The sequence below is a fragment of the Calidris pugnax genome, unplaced genomic scaffold, assembly GCF_001431845.1.
Source record: "Calidris pugnax isolate Ruff unplaced genomic scaffold, ASM143184v1 scaffold17, whole genome shotgun sequence".
Lineage (NCBI taxonomy): Eukaryota > Metazoa > Chordata > Aves > Charadriiformes > Scolopacidae > Calidris > Calidris pugnax.
In genome coordinates, this window is record NW_015090794.1 from 8,436,173 (window position 1) to 8,459,219 (window position 23,047).

At 41.4% G+C, this 23,047-nt stretch overlaps 2 protein-coding genes across 5 annotated transcripts in view; one reads left to right on the forward strand and one right to left on the reverse strand.

The window, feature by feature from the left end:
• The first annotated feature begins 7 nt into the window (after window positions 1–7).
• On the forward strand, window positions 8–8,764 carry DEXI (Dexi homolog (mouse)). 2 transcript variants are annotated; one of them, XM_014936654.1, is made up of 2 exons: window positions 8–679; window positions 8,109–8,764. In XM_014936654.1, the coding sequence occupies exon 1, from the start codon at window positions 178–180 to the stop codon at window positions 457–459; it is 282 nt and encodes a 93-aa protein (XP_014792140.1). In that variant the 5' UTR covers window positions 8–177; the 3' UTR covers window positions 460–679; window positions 8,109–8,764. The 2 variants fall into 2 exon arrangements, with proteins under 2 accessions (XP_014792140.1, XP_014792139.1); XM_014936653.1 differs by having other exon boundaries at window positions 468–679.
• Window positions 8,765–10,699: 1,935 nt separating this feature from the next.
• CIITA (class II, major histocompatibility complex, transactivator) overlaps window positions 10,700–23,047 on the reverse strand; it is a 30,282-nt gene continuing 17,934 nt past the window's right edge. For 2 of the 3 annotated variants that reach the window (XM_014936153.1, XM_014936152.1), the window contains exons 11-16: window positions 21,168–22,875; window positions 20,887–21,060; window positions 20,117–20,188; window positions 18,703–18,783; window positions 17,135–17,227; window positions 16,551–16,796 (exon numbers count right to left, since the gene is read on the reverse strand). In XM_014936153.1, coding sequence (XP_014791639.1) covers window positions 16,709–16,796; window positions 17,135–17,227; window positions 18,703–18,783; window positions 20,117–20,188; window positions 20,887–21,060; window positions 21,168–22,875 — 2,216 coding nt within the window. In that variant the 3' untranslated portion in view covers window positions 16,551–16,708. Of the gene's footprint in view, window positions 12,795–14,528; window positions 14,622–15,273; window positions 15,358–15,857; window positions 15,942–16,550; window positions 16,797–17,134; window positions 17,228–18,702; window positions 18,784–20,116; window positions 20,189–20,886; window positions 21,061–21,167; window positions 22,876–23,047 lie in introns of those variants that run through there. The other variant, XM_014936154.1, reaches the window with a different exon arrangement.

A 23,047-nucleotide genomic window follows, 5' to 3' on the forward strand; every position in this document is an offset into this window, starting at 1 on the left:
CGGATCCGGCTCCCTCTCCGGGGTTTTGCCCTTTCCTGCCACCGGGGCTGCGGAGCGCCGTCCTGCGCCGCCGCTGCCGCCCGTTTCCCCCCCGCCCTCGCCGGCCGGGCAGGTCGGTGCCCGCTGCGGCGCCCGCAGCCCCCGCCGCCGGAGCCCGCCGCAGCCCCGCACGGCTGCATGCCCGCCGCGGTCTCAGCACGTCTGGATTCGCTGGAGTCCTGGGCCTTCCATGCGCTGCTGGTGCTGCCCTATATGTTTTATTTGGGCTTGTTCTTTGTCAACGTGCTGATCCTGTACTATGCCTTCCTGATGGAGTACATCGTTCTCAATGTAGGCATCGTCTTCCTGCCGGAGGATATGGACCAGGCTCTGGTGGATCTAGGGGTGCTCTCCGACCCTGGCTCCGTGCTCTACGAGACGGACAGCGAGCTGGATGTCTTTGACGGGTACTTGGAGTGACGCCCCGGGGCGCTCCGAAGCGACTGCGGGCTGGGGCCGGCTGTCCCGGTATGGCCGTAGCTCGGCGGCCGCCGCGGCCCCGCCATGCCCTCGCTGCCTCTCGGCTCCTTCTGCGCAGCATCTTCCCTTCCAAATGTCCCCCTACACCCCCCCCGCCCCGGTGCCCGGGACGCGCTGCCGCCGGGCAAGGCCGCGGACACGCAGAGGGCTCGCAAGGGAAGTAAGTCATTTCCTCGGGTTCCTCCGGGGCAGCGGGACGCTCCCGGTGCCAGCCCGAGGGGGCGGCGGCGGGGCCGGGGGCAGCCCTCCCCGGGAGAGCGGGGGGACCGGGAGCGGACATTGCCCCGGGGCTCGCAGGGGCGAACCTTGCAGGCGGAGGGCCGGAACCGGGGCCGGGCTGCCCGCGGGGCGCTGAGCCCTGCCCGCTCCCCCCGGCGCTCCCTCCCGCCCGGCAGAGCCCCGGGGCCGGGGGGGACCCGCTGCGCCCCCGCTGCTGCGCGGGGGAGAACGCCTTTCCCTCAGGACGGGTTGTCACAGCCGTGAGGCGCTGCAGCCGGTCAACAACTTGGCTAACCCGGTCTTGAAAGCAGCTCTGACTCCAGGGTAGTATTTGTTAAAATTCAGAGATCAGACTCGAGCCAGAAATACATCTTAATCAGATGCCCTTTAAAACATCTATCTTGGATAATTAGAAAGTACTCAGCTCACCGTTTTTCTCGTGTTAATCGTAGCACGAGGGTTTGCTTGATCCATTTATTGTTGTCGTTTTGAGTGATACTAAAACTCTGAAATGTAAGGATTTAGCATTTTAAAACACTGAAATGCAACGGGGAAGAAAATAACTATTTCTAGCTAGGACTTTCTGTGCCAAGTCTATGTTAATGAAAACATTCACAGTTTAAATTAAAATGTGTTAGCAAATCTGCCAGTAGAACTTTTTAGCAAAATATTGTCTGTAAATTTAAAAACCCGTTCAGGATACTTTTCTATTTTCTATTGAAATTATGGAAATAGAAAATTCTGTTTTAAGGGTACAAACATAACCTTGGAGAGCACACTACACAAATGCCATTTAACATGAACCTATTTTAATCAGTCTTCTAATTTAAAAACAAAAACCCCAACCTTTCCTGTGGTGCTGTCCTTCATACAGGTTAAAACTATCTCCTAAATATTTCTATTAATATTCCATATAAAGCAATAGTAGCTGATTTTGGTCAATAATTTAGAAGGAAAACATGGGATTTTTTTGTGTTGGAGTAACATGGATTGCATAAACAATCCTGAACAAAGCTTGGTCAAAGGCACATAGAAGCATGACAAGTGTGTGTAGGGGAGAACAGATCTTTGCTGCTACTGAAGAGATTCCACTGCATATAGTTACTGCAAAAAATAATAGTGTCCATGCCAACATTTGGTAGTTTATCCCAAGCAGCTGGATTAGAACCACTTCTGGTAGAACAGAAGGTCTGGAGAAGAACTGAACTCTGCACAAAACGCTGTTGGCTACTTTTGTGGTTGTCTCCTCCTCTCCCTTTTCAGCTGGGCAAGTAACACCCATGCTCTGTATTCCAGGAGAGAAATTCATAAAAACTAATAGAAATTTTAGCAAAATTGTTGGTGCGAAAAGCCCTAGCCATTTTCTTCCCCAAAATACCCTTCCATCTCCAGATTTTATTACTCCAAGACCATCTAGTACAGGGATTACAAATATTTTTTTAATTGCTTTTTTGCTGACTAGGATTTGTCATGATGAGCTGCATCTAGTTTTCAGGAAGACTTAAGAAGAACAACAGAAATATTTTTCCTCAGTGGATTTTTCCTACTATATGAACACATAGTTTGATAGAGCATAAGGTCTGAGCACAATTCTGTTCAGTATAGGTAAATGGTCTTCTTAAAATTTTCCTTCATATTAATAGGACAAGCAGCTTTGCAAACTTCTTGATAGTCTAACTAGAAAACCATGTCACCTCCATATGTAGAAATGCAGAGGTCTTCACAAAGCTCAGAAGTCTCAGTCTCTGTCTGCCTTGAGCTAATGGAGCTTTGCACAAGTATGAGCTCCAGCCTTGATCCTTTAATTTGGAAGTTGTCATGTTAGATGGTGGTTTCACTGAGAACCAAATCACAAATCCCTGAAGTTAGATCGATTATAAAAAATACACTATTAGTGTGCTTCTTCTATTTATATATTTAATTATATATGCAGCAACCAGGCCACAAATTGCATAATTATTTAGCTACCAGGCAGAGACGTGGCGTGTCACCATGAAAAGGACTTTGTCTTAATATCCTGGTTGCAGGTTTCTTCACTGTTCCTTGCTATTCCTCCTCACGTGTTCCCTAGGAAGGCAGGCAGAAGAGGACCCTAATGTGGAGCTGTGGTTTCAACTCTGGGAGCAGAAGGCAGGCTCTGAAAGGGAAGATGTGCATCCCCTCGGTGCCCAGCCCGCGGTGAGCTGGGTTCTGCAGGAGTGTTAACCTGTGCTCCCCGCAGGCCTGGGAAAGCTGCCCACCTGCCCCCTTCTTAGACCCAGGGGTGCTGAGGATTCACAGGACACTGCGGGAAGAATGGTTCTCAGTTTTACCCGCAGAGGTGAAAAATACATGTAACGCAAAGAGTATGCCTATGTAAGAGGAGTGTTCTTTATGTGACTCACCGGTGATTGCTGAGAACTAAAAAGCTATGATTAGCCTTAGCTGAAACCTTGCAGGCGCTCCTTCCATTTAAAAAGTGATGCCTTGCACCCAAGAGGTGAGTGGCATGCATGACAGGGAAACAAAGGGGGGAAATCCCAAGAGGCGATTCTGCAAAATGTGGAAAGGCTAATTTAGATCTAAAAATAAAAGTGTGTGGATCAGAAAAGCTCTTTTCTCTCTTGTAGCAAACCCCTCACTTGAATAAACTCAATTATGTCCAGGTTTCTGAGCATAATTGGTGGCAGAGATTGAAGGTAGACAACTAAGCAGCTCAGAGAAGCTTCTTATCCTATTCAAATGCAGAAATCCATCTCTGTAAACTGAGCAGAACTGAGCTTGCTCATGTCATCTACTGTTTTAGTGTGAGTGTGCCAGATTCTTTATTATATTTGAAGTGACCTGAAATAAGGTGATAGGACTGTTCTCCTTGTACTTTCTTAAAATCAGATGTGACTCATCATGAAGTACTCTAATCAGAAAGTAAATGAGCAAAAGTAATCAATAATGAAAACTGAATAGGAATTACTGGATTTATTTCATCCTACAGTACAAACATTACCTATAGTTTTTCATCAAGGTGAATTATGATGAACATCTTCAGTGAGCAGAATCTAGCGCTCGAAAACCTGTGACTCAGCACTTCTGCTGCATGCCAGCATCTAGACCCCGAATCAAAGAAATAGCTTTACTCACCAGCTCATCAATATACTGCCAATTAGAGATGCAGGCTCAGTGTCTATGAGAGACAGCATTGCCCAGAGGAGAGGGAAATAAGCATGCTGGACTCCTTCCTGTGTCTGCCACTGATGTCTTCTGAGACCTTAACTCACTTGTGCCTCTGTTCCAGCTCTCTAAAGCAGAAATGCCACGTAAGGGAACAGATCAGGACAATGTTACCACTAACAGTGCTAAGACACATGTAAATGCACCAGGACCCACATTCCAACTTTCTCCTTTTCAGACTTTGAATCTTAAAAATAATGAGCACAGTGATCTGTTACTTACTTTACCTTGCTTTTTTGCACTATGCTCTTCCCTTATTTGTAGAAATCTCCATGTAAAGAAAAAAGAGAGGTGGCTTGTTGACTCCATGATACAAATCAGTTGGCTATTTTATATGAGTTACAGTAACAACAGGATTAAGAGCAATAGCTGTGATTTTCAGACCTGTGTTTTGAATTCTTAGATGTTATTAAAATTAATAGAAGTTGAGTGCTCACTCACCTGATAGCTCTGCTTTAAAGAGACTTTTGTACTCTGACTCTTCTTAACAGGAATTCCATCCTAGATGGAAGGAAGACAAAATTGTGGTTAACTGATGAACTGTCCATTCAGATGCATTAACCACAGCCATGGACAGTCCTAAGTGATTTTCTACCAAGTGCATTCATTTATATAATGCAAAGAGAAGAGACAGATTTTCCAAAAGCGGCTGTTAATAACATGAATTAAAATCAGGCATACAAAATTAAGAGACATTCAATTTAGGATAGAAACAGTTCAGGCCTGAGTATTTCATGTGTTAAAAGGCCTAGCCACAAGTGATTTTAAAGAATAATTTTAAAAAAAATTAAAAAAAAATATTCTATGGTTCTTCCTTACAAAAATGAAGCTTTCTGTAATCAACTTGCTTCAATAGGTGGCCAATTATCAGTTTTAAGCTGTCAAAGGAATTAAGAAATTAATCCCATTCAATTCTTCATGTTTGTTTTCTCTGGAGGAGGGGCAGAGTGACACTGTATTTCAGCTAGCGACTAGCAATCCTAAAATAGAACAAAAGAATAATTTATTTAGAGACATTTAGTTTGTATATTTGGCCAGTCCAACTCTTTGCATTTGTCCCCTCATAATGATTCTAATTTATATGGATTACAACTGTCCAAAAAAAATAAACAGTATACTTAAGTGGCTAAATTTTTCAATTTCTTTGGGGAAACTTTCAAACTTACTTTCTTTTCCCAGTTGAGTTTTAGTAGTTTGGCCACAAACTTGGGAAAAAAATAGCTGAATAGTTTGAATGATGCTCTCTGAGGACATGTTTCTAATATACGTGATAAAAAGAGTAAAGACTAATAGCAGCCATATATGGAAAGTAATGGTATAATGGAAAATGATGACGTGCACATCTATTGCTGGGTAAAGCTCTAGTTCAGTTAATAGACTTAAGGCTATACACTCTTTGAAGGGCCAGAACAAAAGAGCTGAGGCTTCCTTAGACAGCGGAGCCCAAATAGGCCATGAGATCTCAAACACACCCACAGAAAGTCAGGAAACAGAATGCAGTCAATGTCAGGATGCAAAACAGTTGCCATGTTTCCTTTGGCTCAGCCTGGATTGTGAAGAACAACAACTTCACAGACAGAATTAACAAAAATATCATGACTGAATTTCTCCTTCTAATGCTAGAGTTACGCTATAGTAGCCACACTGTTAAATTCTTACGGGTATCTTTTAGGCTATTGGAAGACTACAGTTCTGAGAATTTAAAAATATTTGCTACCTTTTCATTTTCCATTGTTTTTTTTAAATTTTCTATTAAAAATTAGGTTCATGTGAATTTTGAAGGACAGACTTCTAATCAGCTGAATGGAAAGGCAAGATTGAATACCCTGGTCAATTGTATCAGTCACACCCCATTTAATATCTGCCACTACAAATTACAGTCTCGGACTAGCAGCCCTACAGCAGTATTTGAAACTTCCATTAGACAGCTTTACACTGTGCTTTGGAGGCCCAATATATTTTGCTGTGCTATTTTTAAGTCAGCCTAGAATTTGATCCACAACGCCGAATACTAACCATCTCCCCGAACTGCCTGTCGTAGATCAGAGTTTTTAGTTCAACTTGGAAAGCAATCAGATAAACATCAAATGAGTAACTCGTTAGAGCTGCTGTTTCCCCTTTTCTTGTTCTTAGTTTAAGCAGGATTTTGAGCATGTGATTCCTGTTACCAGGGTGCTGGAGCTGATAGACATTTCACAGAAATACCTCACTGGACACGCAAGTGCTTCTTGTTTCTGCCCTAGCATCTCGAGCACGTGCCCCACAAGGACATACAGAATGTCATGATGCCTCAGACCACGCTCACCCAGGCCTGTGTTCTGCCTCTGACAAGGGCAGGGGACACCCTCTGGGAGAGCAGATGACCCTGACCAAAATCTGCAGTCTGTTCTCTTCAGACTTTTCAGAATCCACAATGGCAGAACGGGGATGTTAGAGGGCACATTGCTGCCCAGCCTTTTAGCAAATGTTTTCCAAACCCACCACCTTTTGCCCAGCCAATGTTATGAAATCCCCCTGGAGTTCCTTGCGATCAGTACAGCATCTGAACACCCCACAGAGCTTAGTTTCTGAAGTCTTGAAGATTTCTCTGTCCACTCTCTGCTGGGTCACTAATGGTGATGTTGAGTCAAGACTGGTCCCTGGTATACCCTGCTACTGGCTTCTTTCCTACCAAGCCTTATTCTTTGCTTCCAATCTTTTAATCTGTTTTCAGTCCATAGAAGAACCTTTCTTCCAGAACTGTGTCAACCTCTTTGCTTTACAGCTTCCTGTAACGCCTTCGTTAATGACACCATATTCCTCAGCCAGTCCATGCTCATGCAGAACATGTGACATCGCGTTTCATTTTTCAGACTCCTTGCAGATTCTGTTACATCTTCTGCACCTGAAATGGTGGCAGCTCTCCTGGAGCTTGGACCCCTTGTGCCAGACAACCTGACACACGACCTGCTTCACCTTTGCTCCCAGCACAGACCAGTAAGAACAGGGGAGAGGCTGTGTTTTGTCCCACAGCCCAGTGAGAGCCTTTACATGGAGCTCCACGCTTAAAGCAGATCTGTTCCTCCCCATTTTACAGTTGGATTAGCACCTTTACTCTATAGGATCCCCCACCTTTCCACACTGCACAGAAGACCTATAATAGATAGAAAAGGGGAAGGAGGAAGAGCTATCCTTCCAGAGACTCTGATGTTACTCCTCTACGCAGCGCAGATGATCTGAGCTGCAGGCAGCCAGGGGACCTGCTCATGGTCTTCTGGACCCCAGCTCTTCTTCAACACAGATTCATCCCCAGACAATCACTGCCTCTCGGAGCTTCCCCATTCTGCACTATCAATTAATCATCTGTGAGACCAGTGCTCAGCACCTTCGTAGTCCACAGCTTTGGTTCTACTTAGAGAAGGTTTCTCAGGCCTTGCATTTAACTCTAATGATAGTAAAAAATCACTTTTTAGTAGCTGTTGGACACCTTGACCCAGTCACGGCAAATTAGATAAACTGAGATAAAGCAATATAACAGTAATTTATTCTTGTCAATAAGACCAAGAAGTTACCCCAACATGTTATTTAACTCTGTTACTACTTACCAGTGGATCCAAAACGTTTTGAATGAAGTGACTCTAAAGAAGAAAAAAAAAAGTGATCCAAATCAGAGACTACATCAAATGTAGGCAATACATAATTAACACAATTATCTAAAAAATATCAACAGTCTAATGATTGGTATCTGGTTAAGAGAATGTTGCCAGTTCATGAACCAGTTTTAATAGGTAGGTCTAATGATAAAAAACCTAGCATAAAATAGGCTGTCCCACTGTGTCACAGCTGGTTGTACTCCCTTAGAGCAACCTCTGCTAACTGACCTGATGGACTGTGGCTGACAGCTTCTTCTCATGCCCCTCACACTATCTTCATACTCTGTTAGAATTACACTACAGACTAGTGTGCTCTGACATTAACAGTAACTGTTACACTGATTTCTCTGAAGGGTTGTTCAGGCCTTTACTTCTCAAAGAATTATTATCCATAGTCACAAAAGGTTTTGATATTATTTTTTTGTTGTTTTAAAGAAGTCAATGACAGTGCTATTTCTAACACACAGTGACTTCTCTCTTCATGTTAAGTCTAGAGTGTTACTCTGTATTTATGTGTTTTCTTTTAAACAGATTCATTAAACAGCTGAAATGGATTATGACCAGGTTAATGGATCAAGTGATGGAAAGAAACTATACTCTGAAATGCAGAGATGAAAAGAAAGACAAGGGGACAACAAGAAGAGTTGTCATCAGACCTTGTCAGCTGTGACTTTTCTCCATGGTCATTGCCTCTTGAGTGTGCACTAACTGCAGTGATTCATGCACCGTACTGGGCTTCCATAGGTTATTCTGGGATGGACTGTATGAACAAATAATATAAGCTATGTTCTATTATAACAGAAAATCAGGTGTTACTCAGATTTGATAAACTTTTGAATAAATAACATGTCACCCAAATGGACACGCTCTACATACTGCTTAAGCAAGTTTTACAATCACACATTGAAAACTCTACCAGCCAGTAGTTCAAAGACAGTGCTCTCTCAGGGGAAAATATGCAGGAGTGACTGCAAGCAGGTTCTGTTCAGGGCAGTTTACGGAAAGAACTGTGCTAGTAAGATATTTTATTTAAATTGTGAGTTTTGAAATAGATAAGAGAGTAAATTTTATATAAGTCAGGTGGATTCATTATTTAACACAAGATACTTTGCAGATTGTTTAAGCTCATGTTCTTATGTACAGATGTGAAAGCAATGCAATAAAGACTTGACCTTTTCCATGAAAAAGTAAGCAGTCATTTGTTGGAGTTGCTCTTTTTTAATTTGAACAGAAAATAATTGAAATACGCTTTCTAGGAAAATCCAGTTTTCCTACAGGCTCCAGATTGTTGAGGTGGCCAGCATGGAGGAAATCCTCATGAACAACTGCTTAAAAAATCAGACCTGAAACACCACAAACCACACAATGGCCAGCATGGAGGAAATCAGACCTGAAACACCACAAACCACACACTGGTGGGGTGGGAAAACCCACATGTAATTGAGGGCAGGGATTGTACTCATTTTGTCTTACTGTATTTTTTAGAAAAGTCTAATTTTCATAACTGTGCAGGTTTTAAGCCAAGTTGATGCATCAAGAATGTTTCAGATAAAGCAGGAATGAAAACATTTCTCCTGCACTCTCTCCATACATATGTCTGTCCTCTGCAGCCTGTGTCTCTACCATCTGCTCCCAGCTCGGGCTTTCGAATCCAGACAGATGGTGTCATGAGTCTCTTGACAGCCAGTATGAGGCAATAAGAGGGTGACAGTTTAGATGCCCCATGAAACAATGATAAAGAAACTTATCTATCAAACTGCTTTTTTTTCTGGTACTCTCAGCGTGTTGCACTCAAATGTCTTTTTTTTTTAAACTCTTAATGTGGTAGAAATGAGCTCCCAGTCCCAAAACTCTGTTCCGCAAATGCAAGAGCTGTCATCGAGCTAAGTACCTTTTCTCCAAGACAGGTTCCATCAGATAAAATATGGGACCTTAAAACCATGGGCAAGTGCTTTGTTCCATACAATCCCTGGCCTGCAATTCAGGGACAAAGTCACTTAGGTCACAATATTCTAACATGTAAAGATACATTTAGGTAACTAAATCCCCATTTAGGCACCTATATAAAGAAAGCTAAGTTTAAAGACTTGTTAAGCTTGTGTTCACATACCCATTTGGTACTAACAGAAGAAAGGCTGAATTTTGCTTCTGAAGGCAGTGTTCCTGCCGCCTATATAATTAGAAAATCATACTGTTCACAGTGTCAGCTTACACTAATTTTTCAGGGTCACATGTATGCCATTTTAAGAACATGGTTCCGTTTGTCATTATAGGTACTTACTGCGGTATCTATTAGTTTGTCATCATTTCCCTGCAGTTTATCCCACACGATGCACATATCAAGCAATACAAATTCCACCAAGTAATTCACTGTGGAGATTCTCAATCTTAGATCAAGATTTCTAATTTCTCAGAACAGCTCAGCCTCATACATTTAAAGGATGGGGAGAGCACTCAGATTACAGGATCCGACTACCATCATAAGACAAGGCCTCTTTGACAACAAAAAGAGCATGGGCATAAAGAGAGTACCATTTTTCTCATCTGAAAAGATTTTTTAGAACACAGATTTGCTTAGAACAGCTTTTTCAGGGTAGTCAGTGAATTCAGTCCTCTATACACAAGGCATTCCTTTGACAAAAGCATCTTGGATGAGTTTTGTGCCACAAGAATATCCAGACTTTGAACCTTGATTATTTTTAGAACTTTTAACTGCAAAGTCTGAAAGGATGAAAACATCTTTTTGCTCTTCCTAGTAGCTGACTTCAGTCAGTGCTTCTATATCTTCTAACTCTGGACTTACAGTCTGTCAGTTGGCATCGCAAGATCCATTGCTTGTTAAGAAAGAATTATTTCTCCATTTCCAGACCAATGAACTGGTAAGTGCCAGCAGGACCAACCTGTCTCCCTCGCACACCGTGCTTCCCGTTAACCTACAATACAAAGCCCTTAGCACATCGTTATGTTCAGAGCCAGCAGTGGTTTCATTCCATTTCCAGGAGAAAAATCAAAATAATTTTCAACAGGTAGTACAAGCTACTGTAAAAACGAATACTCACTTTTATTAATACTTTAAAAAAGATGTATAAAGACAACCAAAATATTATATCACAATTTACAACCTGTACATTATAAACATATATCTTCCACTAACTCATAGAAACAAAACAGCAGTATTCCCAACATGATTTTATCAGTCAAGACAGGGCCCTGTAACATCCAGCTGCCTGTGTAATATTTAGCACGTTCTCAGATTTGGTCACAGTGAAGTGTGGCTGCAGAATATATCCCTAAAGGGGCATTTGTCATCCAAAGCTTAGTTCAGAGAAGCCAAGACAAGGGGTCACCATAGGTCCACATGGCTGGAGTGCCGCAGGCTGATGGGAACATAACACAAGATTTGGCTCAAACTACCTCCTATTCAAGCAGCTGAAAGAGGGGGATGTAAATCAGTTTTTTTTCCATGATTCTGGCTAGAGTTTGGTTAGAGAGAAGAACCATGCAGATAGTTAATAAAAATACCACTGCCTAGTTACAATCATATTCTCCAAACTGTTTTTCCACCTTTATGTCTTGTACTATTACCTTCACATGCTACGTCTGGTTCTCTGCTCTCCTTTGATTAACAGAAACAACAAACCAGACCTTCCTTCCGTCTTTAATTTGTCCACCCTCCATTCCTGCTGCCAAGATTGTGCAGGCACTGAAACTTTAGCAAAGAAGTATAATTTGCTGGAAAGAACATAAAGATTGTGGTTTTGAACTGTTTAAATCAGGGACCTTTTAAATCCCAAATAAATATTTGAGAGGTTCACTGAGAGATTCTAGTTTGCAGAGATCCTTAGGTCAGTATTGTCAGTGCTTCCTTGCAGAAGAGATTTCAAGGAGGTAGTTGAGCTAATGCTGAGCTAACTGTGAAGGACAAAACTCCCTTCTCAATTTTTGGCATACTGAATATTCTTAGCTTTCTTCCATCCATTTGTGTTTTTCTGTCTCCAGACTGTATCTGGACAGGGAGCCAGAATGTTAGTCCTGACACTTGTCTCTGTACGATTACAAGTTCTCTCTGTGTTCACAGATTTGAAATAAAAGGAAAGAGAAAAGGAGACAATTGGTTTGCTATTGCAGTCAGCAGGACCGGTATTTGGCCCACATATCATTGAGACCAGCAGCACAGACTCATGGTAATGCTTTGAAATATGTTCTTGTCTGTCATTGCCTAGTTATTCATAGCTCTGTAAAAGAAGGCCACATAAATCACACACAGTTGTGATTTCACTGTCAAGTATAAAATCAGTGCTTATACATTTATGCTGCCATCTGCAAGCAAGAAACTAAATCCCAATCCAGGTATAAGACTTTAAAGTTCTCATTTGAGACAGAGTAAAAACTTTGAAGATTCTCACTTCAAGGATTTTTGTGCAATAAACTGAAGCTATTTGTATGCATTTGGATTTCTGTAGTAATACCAGAAAAATCCTTAATAGTTTTCCAGTTTTAATTCATTTCTTCTATTTACTTCTTTTCCCCTCCCCACTCTTTTGGAAGAATTCTATAGCAAAAGAGTGATAGAAAATATCTTTCTATCCCTTAAGACAGCATTGGTGATCAGCATCAAGAAAAGGGAAACTTCCAGATTCTAGTGAATAATCTTACAATATCAGAATGTTTTCTAAGACTGATCATTCTTATTTATGCTCCTGATGCCAATGCTTCAAATCAGTCCACACAGATGGGTGAAGTCTGTAACATTGAGCTTTGGAAATCCAAAATTATCAAACCAAATTTGATCACAATTATCACTGGCACCATGAAAAAATTAGGTTTGATCTGTCACTCTTTCAGACGTTGCAGGTCCAGCAGCTTCCAGTCTGCTCTTTGATGAATCGATGCTGGAATTTTATGCTACCAACATCCTGGTGATTCCTGGTCACCTTTAATGGTGATCACAACATCCAGGTGCTCTTTTCATCTTTGAAACTTGATGTTGCTTAATGCTTCATCACATCAGTAGAAACACAACTGGGTCTTTGAATAGCATTTTAAATGACCCTTAAAAAATTTGAACTCCATCATTCACCCACTTCAAGCATCACCCAGAAGCTTAAATGTGACTTTTTTTCATTTTGCCGCTATCATGAAAATCAGCCACCAATTCATAAAGCAGCAAGAAGAGAAGAAAACACAGAGGACACCTTCCCCTCTTCTTTATGTTGCCTGTGAAATGATGAAAAGAGAGTATTAGATGTATGCCCATCAGCTTAATCACCATTAACACAATCAAAATCATATATTTGGTGTGCTCTGAAAACAGACAACAGTGGCTGGAAGATGCTTGATGTTTCAAGTTTGGGAGACAGTATCCAGACTTCCTGCTGCTGCTAATCCTCAGTGCTAACGAGGTGGTTTCCTCACATCCTCAGATACTATACTAACATGGTAACCAGTGCTACAGGCACGTGCTGCAAACATAAGAGAACAGCAGTGGAGGGAGATGCAAGGGGTTGTTTATGCAGAGGTGTGTGAAACACATCTTTTGCTCGGTGTGAAAGCTCACCAGTGTCCAAGAATTACTGTCTTGCACAGAGCAGAGCTCTCTACCGCTGACTGCCATGCTCTGTGTTTACAGGAAAACTGAGGTCGTTTGGGAGCTGACCTACATGTACAGAGATTTTCTCACACATTCTCCTTGAATGACAGACACAGGAGGTTAGAGAAAGCTTTGATTTTGTAAGGTTTCCTGGCAGTGTTCATATCCCTAATATCTTCTTTCCCAAGTAGGTATGCTTCTTCAACAAGACAAAGAGCTAGTTGTACCATAGGCACTATAGGATCACTACAATTTTTCACTGCTGCCACATAAAGCTAGTCTGTGAGGCCGGTACGGTACGTAAGGCCTCCGCAACCTTTAGCCTGATCAGTGCCGTATATATACACATAGCCCAGTCTGTATCCAGTGATTAGTGCACTGAGAGCAAGAATCATGCAAAAGCTTGGCACACTGCGTGGTTTAGAGCCATTGGCAAGTGCAGCCATTGCTGGGAAGACTCAAACCACAGCTCAAGCAGCTGGCGATCAATCTGCAACATGTTTTTTGCCATCTGAAAGCAAGCTGGAGGACATCTGCTGTCTGGCTTGACTCTGGCTTCTCATTATTCCCTGGGATCATTTCACTGATGCATCCTAAGTAATACCATCTTAAGAACAAGAGGAAGCACATTGCAGAGAACTGGGAGCAGAAATCCTACACCTAACTTCCTGTGCCTGCTGCAGCTCTTTCAGTCCAGGAGTGTCAAGGCAGCCAAATCCTGGTGATCATCAGCAAACCGTTAGCAAATTGCTAACAATGCTGTTATTTCAAGGATCCTTGAAACCGTGCAGGCAGAATCAATGAAGTAAAAGTGACTGCCAGTGGCTAAACCACAGAAACGAGGCTGAGAACAAGGAGTGTAGGAGCCAATGGTTTGCTCCAAGAACAGGGTAGGCACAGCTTCATAGTGAGACAAGCAGCTGTTGAGGATTTGTACTGAACAAAGGAAAAGCGAAAGGATTTTCTAAAACTCAACACAAAACAACTCCTAAGGAGTACAGACCTCATCTATTAAACATGAGAAGTATACAGAGCTACTCAGCTTCCCACACCAGAAAAGAGGAGGTAAGCAGGGCCAGCTGCCAGCCACTGAACTGGGCTGAACAAGGAGCCTCAGAAATCATCCATTCTCACTGCTGCAGCTCCCGCAGTCTGCCAGGGCTGGGGCCCAGGAGGTGAGAGATGTAAGGTGAGTGGGGGCAGAGGGGGCCTGAATGTGATACTGATCTGTGCCTCTCCAGGGCAGCATCTCTTCTAGCCACGCGCTCGCTGGTGCTGGCACTGTGCCTGCTGCCAGTGAGACCAGAACCAACGGCTGCCGCAGAAACAAATCTTGTTTCAGGGAGCCAGGGCCATGTTACCTTTATGGGATCATCTGAATCTACACACTGATCCTAGAGTCCAGCTGCTGAAGGTGTTCGAGAACTCCATAGGGAATGGTGGGATTCCACATCCTGTAAGGGCAAAATTAGAAAGGAAAGAGATTTCAGGAAGTGTAATTTGCTTCAGAGTTTTTTTGGTGTGTTTGGTATGTTAGTATTTTGTTTTATTTTTAAAGTTGCCTTTCCCTTTTCAATATAATTCTCTAAAATTATTTAAGCTATGGAACAAATTGAAATGCATTTTCAATTACAAGGAAGCAGTTTACTCCCCCATAACCTAGCTGACTCTAGTTATAGGACACAATACAGTCCTGTCTCCATAACTGTTCTTTAGCTTTCTATCAAACTCCCTTCCCCTGAATGTGTACTGGCAGCTTCAGTCTATTTGACCTCTAATGATGGCTGCTCATTGTTTATCCTCCAAATACAAGTCCTGCAGCACAGAGCAGGTGAGGTACTCTGGGAGGGTAGAAGATTAACAAAGGGAGGATCAAGGTAAACTATGCTTAAAGCAGGACAAGCTTGCTTGCCTGGGACAATTGGGAATTAATTCAGCTGAAACCAGAAACAATATTTTTAACATTTCCATGACTGCTTTTGTATTTTGGTGATGTCTTTTTTCATGCCTCTCATAAATCTGACGAATACCAAACACAGCTTTAGCATGAATTGTAACTCAATTTACGGAACAAAGATACAGCAAACAGCATATCAAGAGACTTACACCAAGTTCTTTATATGGGGACATTTTCGTAGGCTGTCAGTCAGCTGCTGGGCTCCAACACCAGTTATTTTGTTATATTGAACACTGAGGAAAAAAAAAACCACTCTGTTAATCCAGATCACATTATGTGGTGGTGTAATTAAATATTTCATTCAAAATAAAAAATACTACATGGGTTTATCTGCAGATAGGGGAAGAAAGAAAAAGAAAAAATACCCCACCAAATAATCCTTGATTCAAAAAACCTGTAATAAAATACTCAAAAAGTCAAACTGGTACTTCATTAAGTGAGTTCATCTGAGGGATTCGTTATTCTACGTACCCAAGGTCCTTCTCTAACTCCGCATGCCGCTATTCTCTCATCTTAAAACCAATTTTTTGGGTTTTATGGTGAACTGCTCCTTAATCCTTTCTAAACACTGACTATCTGGACGCTGCACAAGCACATTTTCCCTGTGAAATTTCCCTGAAATTTTCTTACTCAAATTCTGCCTCCCCTACCCTCAGCATGGAAGATATGAATTTTCAGTATTCAAGCAAGTAAGTAAGCTTTCCTGGGCTGTCTCAAAAGAATTCATACTCACTCCAGCACTCTTAAAGATGTCATCACGGGAAGAACTTTCGCAAGTTTTTCTGCTCCAAAATCACAAATGTTATTATTGTACAAGCTGCAGAAAACCAAACCAGTATAGTCACAATTGGATAATGGATAATATAAACAGGCCATATATTAGATCAAGGAATTTCTGATAAGGCTGGTACATCTTAACTTCCAATGTATCCTTATCTATTTGCAGTTAATGTTTAAAATACAGTTCTGTATTTTCTATATCAAGCAAGGCAAAGGGCTACACTTGCACAGCTACAGCAAAAATAGGTCTAGATTCATAATGAATAATGAGAACATCTCTGTCTACATTAGGTCAAATTAAAAATCTGCAAGAAAAGGAAGCTCAGATTTGGGGCACAGCATTTAAAAGATTTCCAAGTGAACAAATTATTCCAGAATTGCACGCCACAGTCTCTTGCATTCCCTACTGAGACACTTCCTTCAGGCCTACACCAGACATTTTAATGAAGCAGGATGGACCATTGGTCCCGTATCAGCAAACACACACCACTCGCTGCTGGCTTACGGCTTAGCACTGCGCTTAGCATAAGCTTGCAGTAGATCATGGCCCTGGGTGCACATTTCTACAGGGTATTATTCATATAATAATCCAGGGTAATATGGATCAGATTTAAAAATCAGTACAGTCCTCATTACATTCCTGAAATATCCTTCTGGATGTCTACACTGGGTCATATATTTCTCTCCTCTTCTCTCTAAAGGCTTTATGAAAGAATTAAGTCACAAGCTTGGCTGCTGCACAGTGTACATATTTGTTCCGTGGTCAGTAATTTCTGACAGAGATAGCAAGGTATAAAACTGAACTTACCTTAGTGTCTTTAACGATGACAAGGAAGGAAGAGCTGTAGCTAGTTTCTCTGCACCCACATCTGTTATCTTATTCTGTGATAAACTACAGTCAGTGAGATCACTTTGTTAGTTGAGTATATTTATTCTAATTTATTACAATGTGAGGAAAATTAATTTTTGACAACTTTTTAAATATAATTTGGACAGTCTGTTTAGACCAAATGCAGTGAAAAGTACCAATTATGGCCTTTGAAGGGAAATGAGGAATTGCTTTAGGATTAACCTATTTTTCTAATGAACATACAGATTAAGTATGTCCATAGACTCATCGGTCTTGTATGCCCCTGGGTTAGTTGTGCCCATAATTGTTAATACACAGCCCCTTAAGGGTTTAATCTATTTCTTTGCAATTTTTCCTAGAACTGTTAACCTTGCACTTACTTTAATGTTTCCAGTGATGTCAGGGTTGGAAAGACTTCAGACAGACTCTTTACTCCTTCATCTCCTATGCCATTTTCACTCAGGGCATCAAGGCTGGATGACGACAAAGAGAGAATTAGCTTCCCTTTTAATCTCATTTTTTGCGGTTTATTCACCTCAGAGACCACTCTGTCTTGAGAGGCTCCTTCTCTGCAGTAGCCTCGATCGGCAGGAAGCATCACACAAATTACAGCTTCTCTAATAAGCAGCTTTCTGCTTCCCAAATTTACAGCCTAAGAAATTTTTTTTAACTAGTTGAATGGCTTGACCCATTTTCTTTGATATGCAAATGGTAGCACTTAATGCCTTGCTTCCACCATACACTGAAGATTATTAAAATGGTTATGAAATAGCTGTGTTCCAACTATGCTGAAATGAGATTTCCTGTGCACACAGAAATACAGAACTGACACAATCCAGCAGATGCTGTAAATCCCTACCTAAACAGCTCCGTCTCCAGACAGGGAGTATTAGCAATGAAGTTTTTCCTCATTCAAGTATCCAGATGGAAAGAGTTTCAGATAGCCACAATTTTAGACACTGAATCCCCTTCTAATCTGACAGACAAGGCTGGGATACATCGGACTTGCTTCAATTTTAGAGCTGTATTGTTTTCTCAAAATATCACAAAAAGGCCAGATACAACACAGACAAACGGCCAATGGGAGGAACCAGGAAGGCCAAAGCCTCTCTCAAAGCCCAATACTCCCCTGGAGAGAGGAGGGCAGAAAATTGACGGTTGTTGCTACAATTGTTTCTAGGGTAAAGAAGCTTAAAATTCAGAGTTAGCTGGTTTGTCATGGATACAAGAGAATACATAGTAACTGGAGTTCTTAAAACTATGTCTAATACTGCTCCCGGTAAAGGAAGGGACAAAGACTGCATGAAAATACGTTGGCAGAACACAACTAGGTACAGGCTGAATATGGCCTTTAAAAATATATTTTATATGAATCAAATCCACAAAGCTCAATCTCTGACAAGTTCTACCCAAAGTCCAGGATGTCTGCTGACACCGTAAGGTGCACAACAAGGGCACAAACACCGAAGTCCAGCTCCACCATTCACACCACCTCTGGTTCAGGAGGGAGCCTGTCCCCTCCTGGCACAGAGGTGGCCCCGAGTCCCTCAGAAACTTCACCAGGAGGGAGCCTGGGGCTCGGGCTCATTATGGAGCTTGAATGAAGACATAAGTAATCTGTGGGCAGCGCTGGTCAGTGCTGTGGCAGGAAGAGGGAGAACCCTGTAGGGCTCTGTACTAAACCTCTCCCACAAGCTTTTCACCACTGTGGAACACCTGGGGAAGTGCCCAAAGGGGATGAAACAAACCACTACCAAGTGTCTCCAGGGAGATGAAGAGCGCCAGCTTTGAGTCTGCGGTTATAATCTTTGAATGCTTTTGTTGTTTAGTTTGTTCATTAAATCAAGTAGTCTTGTTGGCAAATAAAGTATTTCTGGCGTACACGAGCTCCCCTGTCAAGGGCTGCTGAGGAGCAACATTAGCAAAGTTAATCTTCAGTATTACTCACTCTAAATGCTGAAGTGATGGAAATGCTCCAAGAATTTCCACAAGCTTTAGGAATCCCTGAAGGCCACATACTGGACCCAGCCTGAAAGAAAACATAGACATGCAGCAGCTTTTTCACATGCTCAGCAACAGCACAAGTTATGAATTTTTAAGTTCTTTCCCTGCAGCCCCAAATACAAGCTCGTTTACATGCCTCAGAAGCAGCCATTCCCTACAATCTGCAGTGAGGATTTCTGCTTTGAAGCCTCCAGTTGAGGATCCCACAAGGCTGAAGTCAGACAGAGCAGAACTCCTCACACAGAAGCAGTGCTGCCTGCATTTTGTTACTCTTTGCAAGACTCATCTCACTTGTTTTAGATTCCTGTATTTCTGTTTTTTTTTTTTTTTTTCTTTTTTTTTTCCCGGTCTTTAATTTTAAGTATTATAAAATTGGTGACAGAGATGAAAAAATACTCTCTTCCCCCACCCCCCTACCCCCAACTACTGACAGTTCAGGCTAACTTCAGATCAACAATTTACTGCAGCTTAAAGCATAAATTGAACTTTCATATTCCAGCTCCAAGCATTTGTCCCTCAGACGCTAACCTCTTACTTACAGTTTCTTCGGCATCACAACAAATTCAGACAAGTTAAGAGGAGTGGAATTTTAACCAAAAAGTTCAAATAAAATGGAAAGTTGGAGAGGAAATGAGAAGAGAAAGCAACATAAAATCAGAAGTGAGGCCAAGTACAGCAGTTCTAGACTGGGTCAGATGTGAAGAGGAGGAAACGGATGAAGACTTGACAAGAGTTCTCCATTGCATTGGTGCAATTTCTGCCCAAATTAATTTACACACTATGGCAGGATATTTTAAGCAACAGAATAACCTTGGAGGCTGCTTACACTTTGTGGAAAAAAAGAAACGTTACTACACCTAATTTTTAAATTTTTAAAATCTTTAAATTTGTGTTTCCAAGTTAATCTTCCTTCTACAAGGAAAATAGAAACATTCTTTGAGCCTATTCTCTCATGGCCTAAGCTCTGATAGGGCAGAAAATTACACCAGAAAGCTCAGATAGAAAAACTGAGCATTTCTGGGGAAAACAATAATGCCCATGGAGTTGGATCACAGTCAAGATATTTTATACCCTCTGGCACGTGATCTGCATCTGGTGGTAAGGAGCTAAACTGCAGCAAAATTAAAAAAAAAACCACATGACAGAACCTGTAGGAGCTAGAAATGACATTTTTGGAGTTTTGGCCATAACTTAATAAATCTAGTTGAGAAAAGCAAAATAGAAATAAATGGGTTTTATCCATAAAACTTTTCCATAAACTAACTACACATCAGTTCAATGACTGTAGCAAATATCCATGACCCTTCCCAGTCTTAAATGTAATCATGTATCAATCAACAGAGGGGCACATCACTTACGCAAATTCCAGTTTTCTGAGGTTTTTGATGGCAGGAATTTCATAGCCACTGCAACCAGATGCATCTTGCACACTAAATAAATCACAGTAGAACCAGAGTATGAAAAATATTTTAGGAATGAAAACAGTGCTTTTTAAAAAAAATTCTTAGTAAACTTTTACAGGAAATAAGCCACTGCTGCATTAGCCGAGGAACCAGGAAATTTCAAAATAACTTCTGCTCCAACCTTTCTTTGATTAATTTCCATCTGATAATTGCCTTTCATAGTGTAATCGTTTGCTCTTTTTCAAATAAAATTTAAAAATACATTCTTCTAAATCAAGTATCTTCTGTCAAACATGAAACTTATTTTGTGTATATTTTGATCAAAATACTCTGCCTGTGTTAAAATGGAAGCCACTTTTTTTATTTAAAACACCTGACCAAAATACTTTAATGCTTTTAATTGCAACCAATCTCCTAGCCACATTATGAGCAAGGATAAACACAGGGTTTATACCTCACATAACACAACACAGACTTTTACCTCCTGGGCTAAAGAACTGACCCAGGTCATTTGTGACCCATCCAAACCAAGCCTTCATTTATGGCCCAGGTGCTACAAGGGGTGAAAAATTAGCCCAAGGTTTGTAACTGAAAGCCATGGGAAGATAGCAAGTTACTCCTCCTTCGGACAAGCTGAGAACTCCATTTTCCAGCACTGTCAGTGAAATCCCATTTTTTTAAACTACTAGCATATTAAGAGAACTTTTGATCATAAATGAGTTTACCAATTGATCATCTTCTCCTGCATCTCTACAAGGGCTGAAAGGTCACTGACATCCTTCATTGTCTTTGCCTTAAAGGGATCAAGAACAAATTTCTCAATTGATGCTCTCAGCAGTTCATAGTCTTTTGTTTGTTCTAAAGATTTCCAGAGCTTGACTGTATCACTGAGGGAGGCCCTGTGAAGTGACAAAACATGGAAAATCAACAGATATGATGATGCAACAGTCATTGCATGAAAGCGTCATCTACAAACAGTCACTACTATTTACAAAGAATGACCAACCTGAACGATGACACATTCTTTAGGCCAACCAAGTCTTTTAGTCCTTGCATGTCAATGCCGCTATTCCGCAAATCCAAGGAAAACTCTTTTCTTGACCTTTTTAAAATATAGTGCAGTACATGGACATCAGGTGGTGTAAGAACTATGCCCAGAAAAGACAGGTCTGGCTTGAGCCTTAAGGCCACATGCTGCAAAAGATAATTGCTTTGTGTTTCATAAACACAATGTAAAAGATCAAGTAACCTCTCTGGACAAAGCTCATTTATCTGCAGCTTTCTAATATATTTCAAGAATGTTTTCTGCTTCTTGGGTGATTGTTTTACATCCTTATTTGAAAGGGAGCAGAAGTCGGAGTCATCCTGGAGGAACAGCAATCCAGCCAAAAATCGAGGCACTAAATCTAACCAGTTAGAAAGTTTTTTCTTCTTGGATGGAAAAGACAGGTACTTTGACAGACTTTTATCCTTGATCTCATCTGCTAACATAAGGTGAAGGGCACCCAAGAAATTCTGAATGATAAAATCAGAGAATGTGCTCCCAAATTCTTCTTCTTCACTATCTGAATGTCTGGGGAACGCAAATGGCAGGAAAAATCCGTATTTCAGAGCAAACTCTTTAACTTCCTTAGAAGGAAGACGATCACTTTTCATGGCACTCTGGTGCTTTTCTCCAAGATACCAGGCTATACGGGCTAGCGCCGCAAGACTCTCTTGATTTTGCATGGCTGTAACATCTCTTTGCATAGGTATTATCTTTTGTTGAACAAATTTCAGGAAGACTGTAGTAAGAGTTGAAGGAAGGCTTTGGTCTCCCATTTCAAGTATTGTCTCACAGAGAAAACAAACAAATCTACACATAAGAGGGCTGTAACAATGGCTGAACAAGTACTCACACTCTTTGATTAATTTCAGTGCCTTATCACAATAGGGTAAACCTTCAAAGTATTTGGTTATGTACAACTCTCTCTGCTGAGGGGAAAATCCTACTATTTCAATAGTCTTATCAACTTTGGACACATACTGGTACACCTTGTCTTTTGGTCTTGTTGTAAGTAGTAAAGTACAACCATTGAGTATCTTTTTTTGGATGAGTCCTGACAGCAGGTCCTTTATACTACACAAGTCTTTTTCAGGCTGGCTGGCCGAGCAACGAGGAAAATTCTCATGATCATGCAACCCTTCAAAACCATCAAAAAGCAGAAGGACTTTAGTAGGATTTTGCAATATATACTCAAAGATCTCTTTGCTTCCCTCTTGAGGTTTTACAAAAAAGTCAAGCAGCAGGTCCTTCAGGCTATATTGCTTCTCAGGCAAGCTTATTTGTTTGCAGTCAAACCAAAATACAAATTCAAATTGAGAAAACTCTCCATTGGACCAGTCCTGGCAGATCTTCTGAACAAGAATACTTTTGCCCATTCCTGCTTTTCCCAGCACCACAATCACTTTAGTTTCGGAGTCTTTACCTCCCGGGATTTGAAATATTTGGTTTCTGTTAAGGGCTGCCTTTTCCTTCCCTTGCAGACTGCAAGTTACAAGCTCCTTTTCCATTGCTTTTATGCTATTCTTCCCAGTCTTGGTTTCAGTTTGGCTTTGAACAAGTGTCCCATCAATGAACAGGTGATCAAGAGTTATTTCACGCTCCATGGCCACAGATTTGCACACATCTTGGAAATAATCCATGAGTGATGTGCAGAAAGCTTCCACTGGCTCTAGAGAAATAAACAGCACACATAAACTGAAGAAAACAGTCCACAAACTACAACATTGCTTCAGGGTGATCTAAATACAACATTGTAATATGGTCAAAATATAACAGACCCCATAAAGCATGTGGGTCTGGATTTATCCCATGCAACTGCAGGTATGTAAAGGAGTGCAGGC